Here is a 21,132-nt window from a genome sequence, read left to right as displayed (position 1 = left end):
TAACTGGTCTGCCTGCAAATGTAAGTTTCTGTTTGGTTGAAGTGAACTCTGGTGTGGTTTGAATGCGCAATGTGAACGTCAAGCTGACCAGAGACCGCTTCAAAAGCAGGAAGCAGGCTATAGTGCAGGGCATTCTGGGTAAATACAACCGAAACAAACGCGCAAGTCTAGCGCTACATGGAGAAATGGCTTGTGGTCTTTCGCCAAAGACGAAAGAGAAATCCTACAGCCACTAAAATCTGATGCCACTCTTATTTCTGTTTGTATTTTGTGAAGAAGGAAGTTGCGTTTGGCATCTTCTTCAGAGGTTTTAGTGTTGTTCCCTTCAGTGGTTCTTGGTGCAGCGCCACCACAGCCCAGGGGGTGAACAGATTTTTTTTATAGGGTTTGGTTCATTTGACACAGTGCAGTGTGAAATTGAACAAATATTACAATTTTGGTCCCCAATCGAACCGAATCTACCGTCTATCATGTGCGAAAAAACACCCCAACAACCAACTTTCACCATAAACCTGAAAAGCCGAGCTACTCTCTAACATCTGGTTAATGCTAGCCATTTCTGGAATTAAGAACGATTACAAACCCCCAAACATCCCCCCCCCACACACATATGTAATCCTGTCATCTTAATTTTGACCCTGAAAACAGATGACGAATAAAGACGTATCAAAATTATTACAAAGGGGGGTGTGCTGTGAGCACGCCCCACGTTTGGAGGCCTTAGTCCTCGACGCGGACGTCGCGGGTTCCACTCCCGGTCCTGACAACCTTTGCCGCATGTCTACCCTCCTTCCTGTCTGCCTACTGTCAAAAAAACAAATACGAGCCACTAGTGCCGCAAAAACTCTTCGGAGAAAAAAAAAATTATTATAAAGGAAAACACAAATCAAAGTTTTATATGAAACCCAAACATTTTGTAGAACCAAACAGTGAATCTAACTTGAAACGGTACTCCACAAACACTGATATCTTTAAAAACGACACAAAAAATGTCTCAGAAGTATATACCGGCTAATACAACTTTTGTCCGTGCAAAAAAACAAACAAGTGTAACTGACTATTTTAAGAGAGTTAAACATCTATTCTGCTTTTTAATGCCATGATGATGTATTCAGAGAATCGAACAGCTTTTAATCAAAACCCAACAGCTAACCAAATTGTTATCTCCTCGTTAGTATAGTGGTGAGTACCCCCGCCTGTCACGCGGGAGACCGGGGTTCGATTACCTCAGGGGTTTGATTAAATAAAGGAATATTTAATTTCACCATCAGGTTGATATTTCACATGTCAGGACACTTGCTGAAATCTGCTAACTGGGACAGCAATGAGTGGGAATGGCGTGCCATCAGACCTGAGTGCTTCTTAGTTCTTAATGAGGTTCTTTCTTAGTTTTACAGCTGGATGTGTTCAGGAGGTACGTTGGAGGTGAGGCGCCGGAGTTCGCATGCTTGTTGTCGGCGGCGGTGTGCTTCAGGTGGAAAACAATTCATTAAAACTGGAGCTGTTCAGGCTGAAGGGAACGCTGCAGCGCCGCTCGCATGACTTCACTTCCACTGGAGCATGAGCTTCCACTCTCCTTCCTTCCTTCCTTCCTTCCTCCCTTCCTTCTCCCAACGCACGTCTCTCATTCTCTGTCAATGCGTCACCTTCTCGTTTTTCCTCCTTTTCCGTCATTTCGTCTTCTGTCCTGCTTTTTTTCCCCCGTGGCCACGTCGTCACGTGTTTAAGTGAACTGCCCAAAGCGGATACATTTTTTTATTTTTTAAGCGGGGACCCTCACGTGCTCGGTACACACTCGTTCACTCACAAACACAAGAAACGGACGCTCAGAAATCTTCTTAAAGGTTTAGAGAGTAAACACGGCTGCTTATTTCATAATGGCAGCTTTCTGTCTAACCGAGCCAAAGTAAGCACTTTATGCTTTAACAGCACGCGCGCAAAGAGATCAGCTGGCTTGCCACATTTGCACCACGTGCGTGCTCGAGCTTCGGCTGTGAGGTCATTTCCGAACATTTCAAATCCCGAAGCTGTGATTAATATCACAGCGTTCGTCGGACGGTAAAAACTACTTTGCTTCGTTCAGATTTTATTTGATTCGTTTTGAAGCTGTTCTTTGGCTTTAGAGTCGGATTGCAGCAGCAACGCTGGGTTTATGTTTGGGAAATTTTTTTTGTGGTTATTTTTAAATTGGCTTCCTGTACAGAACAATTAATTCCAATTAAATGGGCTGTCAGGAAGGCTTTTTCCACCACTGGACCTCAGGGATTCTGGAACAAATGAAAGGCAGTCAGGGCTATTTCCCAAGGAGTGGGAAAACCTTCTCTAATAGGCCTATATTTATTATTTTTTTACAGTAATCACAGGGTCACGCAGTACTATTTACACAACTTGGACTCATTTTTTTGTGGTGGCTTTTTGTCTGCGTGTTGTTATAGTTTACAAAGTGGTGAAGAATATTTTCTCTGTTACAGATTTCTTTTATTTTTGTTTAGCCACATCAGATTTGAATGCTTCACGCCACTGAAAAATTGTATTATCTGATTACTGCCTGTTCAGTAGAATCATGACATCTGCTAAATGGAACTTGTCTGACAACATGATGTCGGCTCAAAACTTCAAAAAGTGGCAAATGTTTCAGATAAAGAAGAAACCAAGTTTGGTGCTAGGATGAGGTGTTTTTTGTTTGTTTGTTTGGTTTTTTTTTTTTTTTGGCCGCATCAAAATTAGTGTATTCTGAAAAGCTGCAATGGAAACGCTTAACTTTACATAAGTCATGTGATCAACAATCAGATTTTAATACTGGTGGAAATGACGAAGAAGACAACAGGAAGTGGTAGGAGAGCGATGAGTCAGCATGTTTTAATGACTCATTGTGTGAACAAACTTATTCACATGTGAATTTAATTGTGTCCCTTATTTAATGGAAACACAGCAAGTGCGAAATTGTGTTTTGTGCCGACAAAGTTTTTCGCGTGCTTGCAATGGAAATGCAGCAGCTGTTGTTCAGTGGAACCGACAGAACTGGATACAAACTCTCGTATTGGTAGATTGTTGAGAAACCTCCTTCATTCTGAGGCAGAATCCAGAACTTCACCCGGCATCAAAGTAAATTTTTCCAGTTTGGAAGGCAGACTTTCACACTTTTCGAAGAAAATGGATCATAAGTCTGGGCGAAGCCATGATTCTCAGTCACAAAACAATGAAAGTCTCCCTCCAGGCTAGGAGTCAGCCTATTCCCCTACCAGGGGGAATGGATTGCTGTAGAGTGCGGTAGAGAAAGGTTTGGTCTGTTGTGAATAAAGCAAAGCTGTCAATGTACCGGACTCTAAATTCTGACGTTCACCTATATTCCCAAGAGTTGGATCATGACCAAAAGAACCAGATCTCATATATAAGCAACTATAATGCGCTTCTTTTGTTGGGTGGATCCTTACAGATAAGTGAGTTCCTTCACCCAGGTAAGTCTCGGCGCAGAGTTACTTCTCCTCAGCATCAAAATGGGTCAGGTGATGATGCTATCTTGGGTTCCTCCCTGTGGAAGTTTTCCAGTACATAAGGCAGACCCAAAACTTCATGGAGAGACAATGAACGGATGGACGGACAGGCGGCTGGATGGATGGATGGACTGGGATTCTTCAGGTAACACCTGTTCTAACTCGAATAAATCAAATGAATGACTTATTAACAGGCCTTAGTAAAAATTCATAGAGTAGGGCGTGCCGTGGTGGCGTAGTGGTTAGCGCGACCCGTATTTGGAGGCCTTCAGTCCTTGACGCGGCCATCGCGGGTTCGACTCCCGGTCCCGACGACATTTGCCGCATGTCTTCCCCCCTCTCCTTCCCTGTTTCCTGTCAGCCAACTGTGATATAAGGGACACTAGAGCCCACAAAAAGACCCCCTGGAGGGGTAAAAAAAAAAAAATTCATAGAGTTCCAGGAAGTAATTTCTCTAAAAGTTTCTTGTGGATGCCTGGTTGGTAAAACCCTCGCTTGGTGTTGGTTTGCTTGGTGTCCTGGTGTTCCAGATTAGTAGCAGGCGACCTTCTGATAAGTAGTGTTTATTTCAGCTTTAGAGACGCGCTAAGCTGCGACATTAACACGGTAACACAACCTATTGACCTCAACAGTGTAGGCGAGAGGTAATGTTAGTGCTAATCCCCACATGAGGCCTCTCACTGACTGAACTATCTTTAATCTGTCCTGCCAGCAGTTCACTCATCTCATCTTTTACTTTTTTAAAAATTTTATTTCAGAACTAGGTTTCCTTAAACTTGATTTTTCTGTTTCCAGATATTAGTCACCCAACTCCTTTGCTGATTCTAGATTCTAGGCATAGCAAGGTTCCCTGTTGCTGCTGTTAAAAGCTGAATAATTTAACAGTACCATAAATACTGACCAAAAAAAAGAATTCAGATTTAGACTCATCCGCATGACAGTAAGCTGCTTATTCGCTCTGAGTCCAGTAGGACGTTTGGCCAAAAGACTTACATGTGGAAGCTAACCCTTTACCGGGGTTTCAGTCAAATGAGTTTATGCATAAAGCCAATTAGCCTTCTCTATTTCAGTTTTTTTGTAGTACTACCAATCCTGCTGACATGTTAACACACAGCAGAACGGATTTTCTCTCTGGAAGCAGATATATGTTAAAGCCAATTACCTTTGTCCATTCAAGGTTTTCTATTCTTGGTGCTGATGCAAGACTTTGTGCTTGAGTTTCACCTTAGCGTCCAAAACAAGGACTGTAGACCACAAGTTTTGTTGCAACATAACTGGGAATGTATATTTAAAAAAAACAAACAACAACAAGAAAACAGCTTCTCAAAACCTATCAGGAGTTTAATTCTTCGATTTTTACCCTTTTGTTGCTTTTACAAATCAATCTGTGTGTGCAATTGGTTTCAATCGGGCAGCATCACCTTGTTGACTTCAAATAATTTCTGTGTAGCTCTAGCTAGATGTTATGGGTTATTGTCTTGCTGGAAAATAAATGTTCTCTTAAAGCTGTAACTGTAGCCAGAAACACTAATAGTGTGACAACACCAAACACGTTTCACGCGTCTGGTTTACATTCAGACTATGTGGAGGCCCGACGAGGGCCCGTCGTGGCATCTGATGCGTCAAGCGGATCCAATGCGTCCGATAAATAAGCCGGCAACAGAAAACAACGGCTAGAGAGATTTTGTCGCACCCTCGACACACCTCCACAAGGACTTTAGATGTAAACCAGACACACCTGATGCGTAAAACACTGTAGAGCAACATGTCAAGCATCTGAATTCAAAGTGCATACGGGTCGAACTTCAAGCGTCAGACACGTTTTTGGCGTGTGTGATGCATAATGAACCAGTGAACGGACCTTCCAGAACCAGCGGTCTCTATATATTAGACACAGACACACAAACTGCTCTGAAAAAAAGTTGTAAATTAAAATGTATCCATTTACTGACTGTTATTCAGACACCACTTACACTAAGCAACAACTAAAACTTATCACAATAAAAGTGCCATTTTCACTGTTTACGCTATTTTACCACATATTTCAGCTGCCTGAAATCACCTGTTCCCCATACATAACATGGGAGATAATTATTTTTCTCACAATCTCTTTAACTGTTCTTAGTCCTCTCTTCATCAGCAACAAATCTTGTGAGTTTAGTAATATTTACTCTTTATTTATCAAACTTACTTGGGGGGGAACCATATATTTTAGCCACTTGACAAAATGTGTTCCCCCTCCATGACATGGGACTTAATTGTTTTTTCACAAACTCTTTAACTATGTTGATTCCTCTCTTCGTCAATAAGACATGGTTGTTTGGGTGTTTGTTCTTCCAATTAATAACTGACATATTAATCATACTAATACAAATCTAAACACATTATAACTATGAACTTCAGTACGCTCTATTTTAGTGCAGAATTTCACATCATTTTTCACATCTTTTGGAAATAAAAATGAGTTCCGATTGTTTTCAGCTCCCTCACTGCACAAACACAAAATCTCACCAAGTAGTTTTGGTCCAGTTTGTTGTGCAAACATCTTAGTACATTTAAGATAAGACACAACTAAATTATGAGTAACTTTTCAGGAACATATAGGAGCTTGTTTTAATTCCTTAATATGGATGGAAAAAATATTAGTTCCATTGGCAGATTATTTCACTTATAACTGGAGAAAAATGTTTTGTTTTAAGTATCATATTCTGTCAATGGAACTAATAATTCTTCAGCAATTTTAAGGAATTATTTACTTAAACAAGCTTCTATGTCTTGCTTAAAAGTTGCTTATTGGTCTGTTTTGTCTTATTTTAAGTGTACTAAGATATTTTCACTAGAAACTGGACAAAAAAAATACTTTGTAAAATTTTGCCTTCAAAATTCAACTTTACTGATCCCAAAGGGAAATTAAATGTTGTTCTAAACTCATATAGATTGGGTTAATGATAACATTACCCAAACCACGAATTTCAGTGATTACATTCAAACTAATCAAACTCAATTTCTCAGAAAATAATCCTAAATAATAACTAATTAAAACGGCTTTTAAACACAGAAATAGTCTAATTATGGTAAGGCTGAAAGCTGCGAAAGTGACTCAACAGGCTGTTGCTAGGTAACCAAAGAATGAGTGAGTTGCTAGGTTACCAAAGAGTGAGAACATTATTTGATTCCACCAACCTTGCTTAGCTAGAGAGAGGTTGTCCATTTTCATATCCAGTGAGCGGATAATGGCCAGAAAGAGAGTCGGACTTGGTGGCTTCCTATATGCATCAGCTGGGTCAACCAGTCAGCCCGTTTCCCCTTTTTCTGTTTTTGGGCACAATGTTTCCGTTTGACCGTTGGCCCTCGCACCCAGCTGTGCCAGTCCATTGTCCTCAAGAGCCGCTGTCTCCCAAGTGTGGATTTAAGCCTTGGTGATATGTTACCAGCTCAACTGTCTTCTATAGCCATCAGCTAAGCCGAGCTGCATTCAGCCATGAAGTTCGTTTTTATTCAGACTTCAGCAGTTTTCTAGTTGTTCTGCTGAGGTAGTGACATCAATTTGTGACATCAATTTGTGACATCACACAAATTGATGTCACAAAGAGTGATGCACACTTTGCATCACAAAGTTGCAAGCTGCACTCTTGAACTCACAACCATTGCAGAAGAAAGAGAGAGAGGAAGTAGAAGGATTGTATCCGAACAAGAGATTGACAACGAAAGCATTTCAAGATAATAATAAAGGAACAGCTTTTGGATTTGTTCAGACTAAACAGATTAACAATGAATCAGAGCAGTAAAGCGTCGTGTTCTGATTCTGACCAACAGACTTCAGCTAGAGAGACTCAGAAGGAGCTGAGCAACGAGGAGCTGAAGATAAAAGTTGTCAACATGGAAAAAGCTACACATGATAAAGACAAGCTGCTTCAGGAGAAAGATGAGGAATTAAAAAAAACTGCTCGACATAAACAGAGCTTTAAAGGAGGATAACGACATACTGGAGCAGAAAACCACCGACTTGGATCTGAAAAACGTTGTCCTGGAGAAGGAAAAGACCGCCTTAGAAAAGGAAAAAAATAACCTGAAGCAGGAGAACACCACCCTGGAGACGGAAAAGACTGCTCTGCAGCAGAAAATCACCACCCTGGGGCGGAAATACACTGCCTTGGCAAAGGAAAACAATGACCTGAAGGAGGAAAACTTCTTTTTCAACCAGGTGAACACCATCTTGGAGAAGGAAAACACCTTATTCAAGCAGGAAAGACCCTCGATTGAGACGAAAATGAACACCCTGGAGCAGGACAACATCGCCCTGAAGCAGGAAAACACCACCCTGCTGCAGAAAAACACAGCCTTGGAAAAGAGAAAAAAAGTCCTGAAGAAGGAAAACTCAGTTTTCAGACAGGTAAACATCATCTTGGAGTCGGAAAACATCTACTATGAGCAGAGAAGAACCTCCCTTGAGGAGAGATGCACCTACTTAGAGAAGGTAAACACCAACCTGAAGCAGAGGATCACAGCTCTGAATCAAAAAAGCACTGCATTGGAGGATATAATCACAGCCTTGGAGAAGGAAAAAGCCGCCCTGGAGGAGAAAAGCACTGTCTTTGAGAATATGAGCACTGACCTGCAGCTTAAAGTGGTAGAGCTGAGCCATTGCCTGAGGGTCAGAATGGAACAGCTGAACCAGCAGCCATCAGAGGAAACCCACGAAGACATCCCATCAGTTTCAGACCAGCCACAGGTGCAGCCGCCTGTATTGAGTCGTGTGATCGGAGGCTTCTCCAATAAACTTCTGAAAATGTGTATTGACACTCTCAGGTATTGGTATGAAAGATTGAAGTTCTAAATAAAGCAGTGTCATGAGGGCTCCAAGCTTTAATCGATGGCAGAAAAGCTTGAGGACAACAGGACTGCGGTGTCAGGGGAAGCTTGACACTTGGGGGCTGATGGCGGAAGAGCTTAACGCTTGAAAGATGTTGGCAGGAGAGTTTGAGGCCCGCAGGACTGCGGTGCCACGGGAACTTGAGGCCATCGAATTCTGGTCTCCTTTGTCGCCAGATCATAGAGTTATATTATGAACTCTAGTTTTGTTTTTATTTTAGTTAGGCGTCAGATGAGGTGCTTGGGGCTAGCAGTGTCTCCTGGCCTGCCTCCAGGGCTTTGTAGCGAGCCCCGTTGGTCTCCAGGCTGACCTCCAGGGCTTCGTAACGAGTCCTGTTTGTCTCCCGGACTGCCTTCGGGGTTTCATAACAAGTCTTGTTGGTTTCCGGGCTGACCTCAGGGATTAGTAGCGAGTCCTGTCGGTCTCGCAGCCTGCCTCCAGGGGTTCGTAACGAGTCCTGTCAGTCATAGCGAGTCCCGTCGGTCTCCAGGCTGACCTCCAGGGCTTCATAGCGAGTCCCGTTGGTCTCCAGGCTGACCTCCAGGGCTTCATAGCGAGTCCCGTTGGTCTCCAGGCTGATCTCCAGGGCTTCATAGCGAGTCCTGTCGGCTGGGCCGGATTTTAGCAGGGGCTTACCTGTTATTCAGACACCACTTACATTAAGCAACAACTAAAACTTATCACAATAAAAGTGCTATTTTCACTGTTTACGCTATTTTACCACATATTTCAGCTGCCTGAAATCACCTGTTCCCCATACATAACATGGGAGATAATTATTTTTCTCACAATCTCTTTAACTGTTCTTAGTCCTCTCTTCATCAGCAACAAATCTTGTGAGTTTAGTAATATTTACTCTTTATTTATCAAACTTACTTGGGGGGGAACCATATATTTTAGCCACTTGACAAAATGTGTTCCCCCTCCATGACATGGGACTTAATTGTTTTTTCACAAACTCTAACTATGTTGATTCCTCTCTTCGTCAATAAGACATGGTTGTTCGGGTGTTTGTTCTTCCAATTAATAACTGACATATTGATCATATTAATACAAATCTAAATGTAAATGACTTTTCTAATATTTTGTGTCTCCTCATGTCATGTATTTGTTGACATGATAGTCGATGCTTTTATTTTGAAAGGGCTTGGAACGGTAAGGTGACTGACGCAAAACGGTAGAAGTAGCGCGGCCGTTGGGGCAGAGAAAGTTGACATGAACGAGTCGGAGTGAAGGGGAGATAGTTGGGGTGTGATTCAGGGTGACAATCGGTTGGTTGGCGCTTGGTTGATGAGGGAACAAGGTGAGTGTGTTGTCGTGTATATATGTTTATTTTTCCTGCGGAACGTGTATTTCTCTATTGGGTGTGACGGTTGTGTTTTGCCACTAGATGTTGCTGATTTACTATGGTCAACCGTCAACAGTTGAAATACGTTGCATTTTATTTCATGACAGGGATTTTGGATTTTAATAAATACATCTATTGTAAAACATAATTTTAGCACAGAAGGTAAAAGATTTATATGTTAAGATCAGAACAACACTGTTTGAGTACTAATGTTATTTTATTTGTATATTTTGTAGCTCTTACCGTGAGTTCACAATAAAAGGCTGTTCAATAAAGGACTGTGAACCATCAGTTTAAGAGACCATCTTATTCAACCGGGACGCTACAGTAAGAGCTTGACCCAAGCTGAGAAGAGCTTCACCCCGAGCTAAGAAGTTCAATCATTCTCAGCACCAAGGTCCCAGTGAAAGCCACATTAAGGTTCCAGCTTCACGGCTCCAAGTAAGGTCTTCTGGGATTTGATGGTCAACGGTATAACCCTGTCCTCAGCATGGAAGCATCTGAAAAGGAAACAGAGTACACAGAGGACCTACCTGTTAACGAGGAAGAGGAGCCTCCATGCTCTGTTCGTCAAAAGAAGCCCACAGAAAAAATGCGAGCATATCAGGAGGAGGAGGCCCACAAAAAGGAAAAACGTCTAATCAAAGTTTATGATCAATGGAAAAGGCAAGTACGTATGGCACGAGAGCAATTAAAAGGAGACATAACAAACAGTCAAATTGCTTCACTCATGGACATCTTAGAAAAAGAAAGAGATGGCGTCATAAACTTATATACAGAAATAAGGGAAATCATTACTCCCTGTAGTGACACAAGGCGACTTATAGATGCATGCGAAGCAGTCACCAATGACATTATCAGAGTTGCATATGAAAGACTCTCAGGCATAGATGACTATGACAGTGGGAAAGTGAAGGCTCGTCTACGTGAACTTCTTAATCCAGACTATGCTCAATCCATTTACAGTTCTTCTATCACATACTCAAGTAAACGCTCAGACGCCAGTAATTCAAACTCTGCAAGGTCAGTAGTAGCTGTAAAGAGAGCAGAGGCTGCAGCTGAGTTGGCAGCCAAGGAGGCAGAGTATGAAGTGTTATTAGAAGAAGGAAAACAAAGAGAAAGGATTCAACTTTTGGAGGAAAGACAGAGAAAGGAGCTAGAATCTCAAAAACGTGAGTTAGAGAGATTAAAAGCTGAAAAAGAGTTAAAGGCTGCTCGAGCTAGATTAATAACTTATGACCATGAGATAAAGAGTGAGAGCAGTGTTCATGTTGACAGTACCAGAGCAGCTCAGAAGGCTTCCATAGTTTCTGCTCCCATTCAAGTCCCTAAAAGCAACATTGTGTCCACCTCACCTCCACAAGCAGATGTTCTTTATTTAGCCCAAGCATTACAGGACAGTGTTACCATGAACAGACTGCCAATGCCCGAGCCTTCCACTTTCACAGGTGACCCAATAGAGTTCATCGAGTGGAAAGCTTCATTTGCTGCACTCATTGATAAAAGGAACATATCACCTGCAGACAAGCTGTACTACTTAAAGAAATATGTAGGGGGTTCAGCTCGACAAACACTTGATGGCATCTTCTACAGAAATGACAGTGATGCTTACCAGGATGCATGGGAACGCCTCAACCAAAAGTATGGACATCCATTTATTGTACAAAAAGCGTACAGAGAAAGACTGGCAAAATGGCCAAAGATACAAACGAATGACTCTGCAGGATTCAGAGCATTTGCTGACTTCATTCAAACATGTCATGAAGCTATGCCACACATAGAAGGTTTAAGCATTCTCAATGATTGTGAGGAGAACCAAAAACTTGTTCAAAAATTACCTAACTGGGCAGCTGCAAGGTGGAATCGTCAGGCCACTCAGTACATGAAAGAAAATGGGAAGTTTCCAAGTTTAAGGCACTTTACTGAGTTCATGTCTTCTGAAGCTGAGATTGTGTGCAATCCCATCACGTCATTTCAGGCTCTCCACTCAACAGACGTCACCAAAACCACCAGTAAAGTTTACCAGAAAGAAAAAAGGCCCACCTCCAGTGTTCTCCATACGCAGGTGGTAACAGAAACGGAAAGCACAAAACAAAGGTCAAATATTAAACCACCATGCATGCTCTGTCAAGACAACGGACACAAGCTTCACAGTTGTCCTCAGTTCAAAGGCAAATCACTTGAGGAACGAAGAAAATACATAAAAGATAAAAGACTTTGTTACGGTTGTCTCAAACCCGGACACAGAGCAAAGGACTGTCGTTACCGACTTGCATGTGAAATGTGCAAGAAAAAACACCCTACCTGTCTGCACGATTTTAACTATGACAGCAACAAATCACAGACAAACCAAATTCAAACGAATACAGAACAGGCTGCAACAACCCTGTCTCTCAATGCAGAAACCAATGAACAATGTGTAAGCACTTCTATGATTGTACCAGTATGGGTTTCTTCAGAGCAACAACCAGATGAAGAAAGGCTTGTTTATGCACTCTTGGACACCCAAAGTGATACAGTATTCATTAACCAAGACGTATCTAACAGTCTCAAAGCTAAGTCAACCCCAATAAGATTAAGACTCACCACAATGCTTGGTAAAAATGCAGTTGTGCCAAGCGAGCGTGTCTCAGGTCTCAAAGTGAGAGGCTACAACTCCTCAGAAATAATAGAACTCCCTCCTGCTTACACTAAAGACTGTATACCAGTCAACCGCTCTCACATTCCTTCCTGTGAAACGGCAAGGCAATGGGATCATCTAAAGGTAATAGTGAATGAGATTCCACCACAGCTAGAATGTGAAGTTGGGCTTTTAATTGGCTACAACTGTTCCAAGGCATTAGCACCAAGGCAGGTCATCTTAGGAGGAGAAGGTGAACCCTATGCTGTCTGCACAGCATTGGGCTGGAGTATTGTAGGCCCCACATCATCTCACAATGACTCTTTCAGCATATCTACTGTGTGCCACAGAGTTACAGTCAAAGAACTCCCTTTAATGACTCCCACTGATGCACTCAAGATTCTCGAGTCTGACTTTAAGGATGATAGCGAGGATAACAAATCAGTGTCTCAAGATGATATTCTCTTTCTGAATACACTTAAGGAAGGAATTTATAAAAACAATGAAGGACATTATGAAATGCCACTTCCATTTAAGGAGAGACCTCTGTTACCAGACAATAAGCAAATGGCCACTGTGCGACTTCAAAGCCTCAAAAACAAACTGTCAAAAGACCAAAGGTACAAGGAGCAATATGTAAAGTTTATGGGCGAAGTCATAGAGAAGGGTGATGCAGAGGAAGTTCAAAACGAAGCAAAAGAAGGAGAAAGGTGGTATATTCCCCACCACGGAATATATCATCCCCAAAAACCAGACAAACTCAGAGTAGTCTTTGACGCCTCAGCAAAATATAAAGGTAACAGTCTCAATGATCACTTGCTGTCAGGCCCAGATTTGCTGAACAATCTAAATGGTGTTCTAATCAGATTCAGACGGCATCAAGTTGCATTATTATGTGACATTGAAAAAATGTTCCATCAATTTCATGTGTATGAAGCAGATAGAGACTATTTAAGATTTTTGTGGTGGAAAAATGGCAACCTGAATACTGAGCCTCAAGAGTTTCGAATGAAAGTCCATCTTTTCGGTGCCACATCCTCACCAGGATGTGCCAATTATGGATTAAAACATCTTGCAAAAGAAAACGAGACACAGTTTCCCCTTGCATCTCAGTTCATAATGAAAGATTTCTATGTCGACGATGGTGTAACAAGTACTGCAAGCGTCAAGGAAGCTATTCAGCTCGCCCAGGAGGCTCAAACACTTTGTGCTTCAGGTGGCCTCAGACTACACAAGTTTGTAAGTAATGACAAAACAGTGTTAGAAAGCATTCCATCATCTGAACGTGCCTCTCCACTGCAAGCATGTGACCTAGCATTTAATGACTCCAAACTTGAAAGAGCGCTAGGCATTCACTGGCACATTGACTCAGACACACTGAGGTTTCGCTTTCAATCCAATGACCAACCTGCTACAAGGCGTGGCATTCTATCTATGGTTGCATCTTTGTACGACCCATTGGGATTCATCTCCCCCTTTGTACTCACAGGCAAAAGAGTGCTTCAAGAGACATGCAAACAAGGCACAGGCTGGGATGATCCCCTTCCCAGTGAACTAAAGCCAGTATGGGATAACTGGAAAGATGACTTGAAGAACTTGGAGAAAATTACAATGTCACGCTGTTATGTTCCTAAAGACTTTGGCCAAATAGTAAAAACCGAGCTTCATCATTTTTCTGATGCAAGTTCATATGGTTATGGTCAGTGTTCGTATTTAAGATATGTAAACAAAGATGATAAGGTGTATTGTGCTTTAGTTACAGCAAAGACCAGAGTCGCTCCTATTAAGGTAACAACAATACCAAGACTTAACAGCCGCTGTTGTTTCCATTATTGTAAGCAACATGTTAAAGGATGAGCTTGGGTTGACACAGATTGATGAGTATTTCTGGACGGACTCTAAGGTAGTTTTAGGCTACATTAATAATGAAGCGCGCCGTTTTCACACATTTGTCTCCAATCGAGTTCAAAAAATAAGGCTCAACAGCACCCCTCAGCAGTGGAGATACATTTCCTCTGAGCAAAATCCAGCAGATATTGCCTCCAGAGGTTCAAGCGCAGGTGAACTCATCTCATCAGACTGGTTCAAAGGGCCACAGTTTCTGTGGGACAAAGAAATCCCTCCAGCTGCAAAGATCAACATGGACTTACCACTTGGAGATCCAGAAGTTAAAAGGGCACATGCGCTGAACACTTTCAAAACAGAGAAGAAAGGTTTGGCAGACAAGTTAACAAAGTTTTCTTCTTGGTACAAATCCACTCAAGCTGTTGCTCGACTGATTCGCTGTGCCAAGAGAGATAAAACAACAGGTCACAGCACAGCACAAGAAAGACGAAACGCTGAATGTGTTATTCTAAAAGATGTTCAAGCAAATGAATATCCAGAGGAGATAAAGATGCTTAAACATGGAAAGGCACTTCCTCACAAAAGCAAGCTGTTTCAGATGGACACTTTTCTTGATAGTGATGGACTCCTTAAGGTGGGAGGAAGGCTAAAGGATGCTTCTTTCTCTTCCTCACTGAAACATCCAGTATTAGTTCCAAAGGGTCACCATGTCACTCAGCTATTAATTGCTCATTTACACAGTAAGGTGCAACACCAAGGGAAAGGAATGACAATCAATGAGATCAGGTCAAATGGAATTTGGATTCCTGGCATCAACAGAGCTGTAACAAAATTTATACACCAATGTGTAAAGTGTCGCAGACTCAGAAGAGGAACAGAGGAACAAAGAATGTCTGATCTACCAAAGGTGCGCTTAGAGCCATTGCCACCATTCACATTTTGTGGAATGGACTGTTTTGGTCCCTTTCTAACCAAACAAGCTCGAAAGGTGCACAAGCGTTATGGACTTCTTTTCACTTGTCTTTGTTGCAGAGCAGTGCACATAGAAATGTTAGATGATATGACTACAGACGCATTTATCAATGTGCTCCGTTGTTTTATAGCCATAAGAGGAGCAGTCAGCGAGATAAAGTGTGATCAAGGAAGCAACTTTGTCGGAGCTAAAAATGAGCTGCAGGAAGCTTTACAACAAGTGGACACTAACCGCATTATCACATTTCTGGCTGAGAAGCAGTGTGACTTCAACATGCACACGCCTCATTCAAGCCATACAGGAGGTGTGTGGGAAAGGCAAATCAGGACGGTTCGAAACATCCTGCGCTCGACGGCTTCACTTTCGTCAGGCAGGATGGATGACTCATCTTTAAGGACATTCTTTTATGAGGCAATGTCGATCGTGAACAGCAGACCTCTTACAGTGGATAACCTCAGTGATCCAAACAGCCCAGAGCCATTGACCCCAAATCATCTGCTCACCATGAAATCAAAGGCAGCCCTGCCCCCTCCAGGTAACTTCATCAAGGAAGACATTTATGCACGGAAAAGATGGCGGCAAGTGCAGTACCTATCAGAGCAGTTTTGGTCACGTTGGAAAAGGGAGTATCTATCTAACATCGCAACAAGGCAGAAATGGCATACACCGAAGAGAAATCTGAAGGTTGGAGATGCTGTCATGGAAAAGATGGATGATTTACCTCGCAATGAATGGAGATTAGCACGCGTAATGGACGTAGTAACAGATAAAGATGGACTTGTAAGAAAAGTAAAGATTCGTTTTGGAGAACGGAAGATGGAGAATGGACAGAGTTCCCGTAAACTTTCTATAGTGGAACGCCCAGTGCAGAAACTGATTCTATTATTAGAAACTGTTTAACTATAGTCTTAAGTTTAAGTTGCATTCTTTCTTATGTCTCGTGTTTTCATAGAGGTTAAAGGTTACAGGTCATTTTTTCTGAAGGAAATCATTATCGCTCTATTTGTTTAGTTAAGCTCTAATGATTTGGTGGGAGTGTAAATGACTTTTCTAATATTTTGTGTCTCCTCATGTCATGTATTTGTTGACATGATAGTCGATGCTTTTATTTTGAAAGGGCTTGGAACGGTAAGGTGACTGACGCAAAACGGTAGAAGTAGCGCAGAGAAGTGGGGCAGAGAAAGTTGACATGAACGAGTCGGAGTGAAGGGGAGATAGTTGGGGTGTGATTCAGGGTGACAATCGGTTGGTTGGCGCTTGGTTGATGAGGGAACAAGGTGAGTGTGTTGTCGTGTATATATGTTTATTTTTCCTGCGGAACGTGTATTTCTCTATTGGGTGTGACGGTTGTGTTTTGCCACTAGATGGTGCTGATTTACTATGGTCAACCGTCAACAGTTGAAATACGTTGCATTTTATTTCATGACAGGGATTTTGGATTTTAATAAATACATCTATTGTAAAACATAATTTTAGCACAGAAGGTAAAAGATTTATATGTTAAGGTCAGAACAACACTGTTTGAGTACTAATGTTATTTTATTTGTATATTTTGTAGCTCTTACCGTGAGTTCACAATAAAAGGCTGTTCAATAAAGGACTGTGAACCATCAGTTTAAGAGACCATCTTATTCAACCGGGACGCTACACTAAACACATTATAACTATGAACTTCAGTACGCTCTATTTTAGTGCAGAATTTCACATCATTTTTCACATCTTTTGGAAATAAAAATGAGTTCCGATTGTTTTCAGCTCCCTCACTGCACAAACGTAAAATCTCACCAAGTAGTTTTGGTCCAGTTTGTTGTGCAAACATCTTAGTACATTTAAGATAAGACACAACTAAATTATGAGTAACTTTTCAGGAACATATAGGAGCTTGTTTTAATTCCTTAATATGGATGGAAAAAATATTAGTTCCATTGGCAGATTATTTCACTTATAACTGGAGAAAAATGTTTTGTTTTAAGTATCATATTCTGTCAATGGAACTAATAATTCTTCAGCAATTTTAAGGAATTATTTACTTAAACAAGCTTCTATGTCTTGCTTAAAAGTTGCTTATTGGTCTGTTTTGTCTTATTTTAAGTGTACTAAGATATTTTCACTAGAAACTGGACAAAAAAAAAATACTTGGTAAAATTTTGCCTTCAAAATTCAACTTTACTGATCCCAAAGGGAAATTAAATGTTGTTCTAAACTCATATAGATTGGGTTAATGATAACATTACCCAAACCACGAATTTCAGTGATTACATTCAAACTAATCAAACTCAATTTCTCAGAAAATAATCCTAAATAATAACTAATTAAAACGGCTTTTAAACACAGAAATAGTCTAATTATGGTAAGGCTGAAAGCTGCGAAAGTGACTCAACAGGCTGTTGCTAGGTAACCAAAGAATGAGTGAGTTGCTAGGTTACCAAAGAGTGAGAACATTATTTGATTCCACCAACCTTGCTTAGCTAGAGAGAGGTTGTCCATTTTCATATCCAGTGAGCGGATAATGGCCAGAAAGAGAGTCGGACTTGGTGGCTTCCTATATGCATCAGCTGGGTCAACCAGTCAGCCCGTTTCCCCTTTTTCTGTTTTTGGGCACAATGTTTCCGTTTGACCGTTGGCCCTCGCACCCAGCTGTGCCAGTCCATTGTCCTCAAGAGCCGCTGTCTCCCAAGTGTGGATTTAAGCCTTGGTGATATGTTACCAGCTCAACTGTCTTCTATAGCCATCAGCTAAGCCGAGCTGCATTCAGCCATGAAGTTCGTTTTTATTCAGACTTCAGCAGTTTTCTAGTTGTTCTGCTGAGGTAGTGACATCAATTTGTGACATCAATTTGTGACATCACACAAATTGATGTCACAAAGAGTGATGCACACTTTGCATCACAAAGTTGCAAGCTGCACTCTTGAACTCACAACCATTGCAGAAGAAAGAGAGAGAGGAAGTAGAAGGATTGTATCCGAACAAGAGATTGACAACGAAAGCATTTCAAGATAATAATAAAGGAACAGCTTTTGGATTTGTTCAGACTAAACAGATTAACAATGAATCAGAGCAGTAAAGCGTCGTGTTCTGATTCTGACCAACAGACTTCAGCTAGAGAGACTCAGAAGGAGCTGAGCAACGAGGAGCTGAAGATAAAAGTTGTCAACATGGAAAAAGCTACACATGATAAAGACAAGCTGCTTCAGGAGAAAGATGAGGAATTAAAAAAACTGCTCGACATAAACAGAGCTTTAAAGGAGGATAACGACATACTGGAGCAGAAAACCACCGACTTGGATCTGAAAAACGTTGTCCTGGAGAAGGAAAAGACCGCCTTAGAAAAGGAAAAAAATAACCTGAAGCAGGAGAACACCACCCTGGAGACAGAAAAGACTGCTCTGGAGCAGAAAATCATCGCCTTGGAAAAGGAAAAAAATACCCTGGAGAAGGAAAAGACTGCTCTGGAGCAAAACAGTACCTCCTTGGAGCAGAAAATCACCACCCTGGGGCGGAAATACACTGCCTTGGCAAAGGAAAACAATGACCTGAAGGAGGAAAACTTCTTTTTCAACCAGGTGAACACCATCTTGGAGAAGGAAAACACCTTATTCAAGCAGGAAAGACCCTCGATTGAGACGAAAATGAACACCCTGGAGCAGGACAACATCGCCCTGAAGCAGGAAAACACCACCCTGCTGCAGAAAAACACAGCCTTGGAAAAGAGAAAAAAAGTCCTGAAGAAGGAAAACTCAGTTTTCAGACAGGTAAACATCATCTTGGAGTCGGAAAACATCTACTATGAGCAGAGAAGAACCTCCCTTGAGGAGAGATGCACCTACTTAGAGAAGGTAAACACCAATCTGAAGCAGAGGATCACAGCTCTGAATCAAAAAAGCACTGCATTGGAGGATATAATCACAGCCTTGGAGAAGGAAAAAGCCGCCCTGGAGGAGAAAAGCACTGTCTTTGAGAATATGAGCACTGACCTGCAGCTTAAAGTGGTAGAGCTGAGCCATTGCCTGAGGGTCAGAATGGAACAGCTGAACCAGCAGCCATCAGAGGAAACCCACGAAGACATCCCATCAGTTTCAGACCAGCCACAGGTGCAGCCGCCTGTATTGAGTCGTGTGATCGGAGGCTTCTCCAATAAACTTCTGAAAATGTGTATTGACACTCTCAGGTATTGGTATGAAAGATTGAAGTTCTAAATAAAGCAGTGTCATGAGGGCTCCAAGCTTTAATCGATGGCAGAAAAGCTTGAGGACAACAGGACTGCGGTGTCAGGGGAAGCTTGACACTTGGGGGCTGATGGCGGAAGAGCTTAACGCTTGAAAGATGTTGGCAGGAGAGTTTGAGGCCCGCAGGACTGCGGTGCCACGGGAACTTGAGGCCATCGAATTCTGGTCTCCTTTGTCGCCAGATCATAGAGTTATATTATGAACTCTAGTTTTGTTTTTATTTTAGTTAGGCGTCAGATGAGGTGCTTGGGGCTAGCAGTGTCTCCTGGCCTGCCTCCAGGGCTTTGTAGCGAGCCCCGTTGGTCTCCAGGCTGACCTCCAGGGCTTCGTAACGAGTCCTGTTTGTCTCCCGGACTGCCTTCGGGGTTTCATAACAAGTCTTGTTGGTTTCCGGGCTGACCTCAGGGATTAGTAGCGAGTCCTGTCGGTCTCGCAGCCTGCCTCCAGGGGTTCGTAACGAGTCCTGTCAGTCATAGCGAGTCCCGTCGGTCTCCAGGCTGACCTCCAGGGCTTCATAGCGAGTCCTGTCGGTCTCCAGGCTGACCTCCAGGGCTTCGTAACGAGTCCTGTTTGTCTCCCGGACTGCCTTCGGGGTTTCATAACAAGTCTTGTTGGTTTCCGGGCTGACCTCAGGGATTAGTAGCGAGTCCTGTCGGTCTCGCAGCCTGCCTCCAGGGGTTCGTAACGAGTCCTGTCAGTCATAGCGAGTCCTGTCGGTCTCCAGGCTGACCTCCAGGGCTTCATAGCGAGTCCTGTCGGTCTCCAGGCTGACCTCCAGGGCTTCATAGCGAGTCCCGTTGGTCTCCAGGCTGACCTCCAGGGCTTCATAGCGAGTCCCGTTGGTCTCCAGGCTGACCTCCAGGGCTTCATAGCGAGTCCTGTCGGTCTCGCAGCCTGCCTCCAGGGGTTCGTGGCAAGTCCCGTTGGTCTCCCGGCTGATCTCCAGGGCTTCATAGCGAGTCCTGTCGGCTGGGCCGGATTTTAGCAGGGGCTTACCGGGGCTGCAGCCCGGGGCCCCGGCATTTCGGGGGCCCCGAAGGATGTTTTATAATTTTGTGAATGGATAGTGTCAGAATTTAATCAATGACTACGATGATTTTGCCAGCACCGATGAAAAATGTTCCAATTTGTTCTGGCAAACGTCCATCTTGAATGCTTGCTTGTTATTGGTCCACTTTTGACGCATCTTACGCATTGGGGAGGAGGAGCGTCAAGGGAATATTATTTTACAATGGCGGACAACAGAAAATATGACAGCGGAGCGCAGAAAAGAAGGAAGAGAAAAGAAAAAGAGCATCGCGCCAAACAAAATGCCTAAACTGACAGGCTTTTTTCAACCTGTTAGCGGAGATGGAGCAGAAACATCATTATCCGCCGCTCCTCGAACCCTTAGCTATGCTAACACCGGCACTAAGATCCAGCCAGAACCTTTAACCGTGACTGAGTCGGTGGCTGGACTGGCGTCTGTGGAGTCAGAGTCGGTGGAAGCGGGATCTTCTTCCGCAGATGGAAAGACGACTGTGGATCCGTCCAGTACCGATCCGGCGCATTGGGGGGAAATTGACGAGTCCGTGCGAGCTTACTGGGCTGAGCGAGGACCGGAGAGCTGTCAAAATATGAATGTTGGCTTTCAAGCATCAGAACCGGGTATACAAGCATCAAAAGCGTCACTTCTCCAAATCTCACTTTAAACGCAAGATGTTAAATGGTGAGTACATCGAAAGACCGTGGCTGCTCTACTCTCCATCCACCG

At 42.7% G+C, this 21,132-nt stretch overlaps 1 protein-coding gene across 5 annotated transcripts in view; it reads left to right on the top strand.

Moving 5' to 3' along the window:
* LOC114161052 (sushi domain-containing protein 3) overlaps positions 1-21,132 on the top strand; it is a 55,963-nt gene that overhangs the window by 20,237 nt on the left and 14,594 nt on the right. The window contains exon 1 of one of the 5 annotated variants that reach the window (XM_028044107.1): positions 20,453-21,087. The exons of the other annotated variants lie outside the window; for them this stretch is intronic. Within the exon in view, the coding sequence (XP_027899908.1) occupies positions 21,000-21,087 (88 nt within the window). The 5' untranslated portion in view covers positions 20,453-20,999. Of the gene's footprint in view, positions 1-20,452; positions 21,088-21,132 lie in introns of those variants that run through there. 5 annotated transcript variants of the gene reach the window in all.

The sequence above is a fragment of the Xiphophorus couchianus genome, chromosome 17, assembly GCF_001444195.1.
Source record: "Xiphophorus couchianus chromosome 17, X_couchianus-1.0, whole genome shotgun sequence".
NCBI lineage: Eukaryota > Metazoa > Chordata > Actinopteri > Cyprinodontiformes > Poeciliidae > Xiphophorus > Xiphophorus couchianus.
This window is presented reverse-complemented; position numbering and strand designations above follow the sequence as displayed.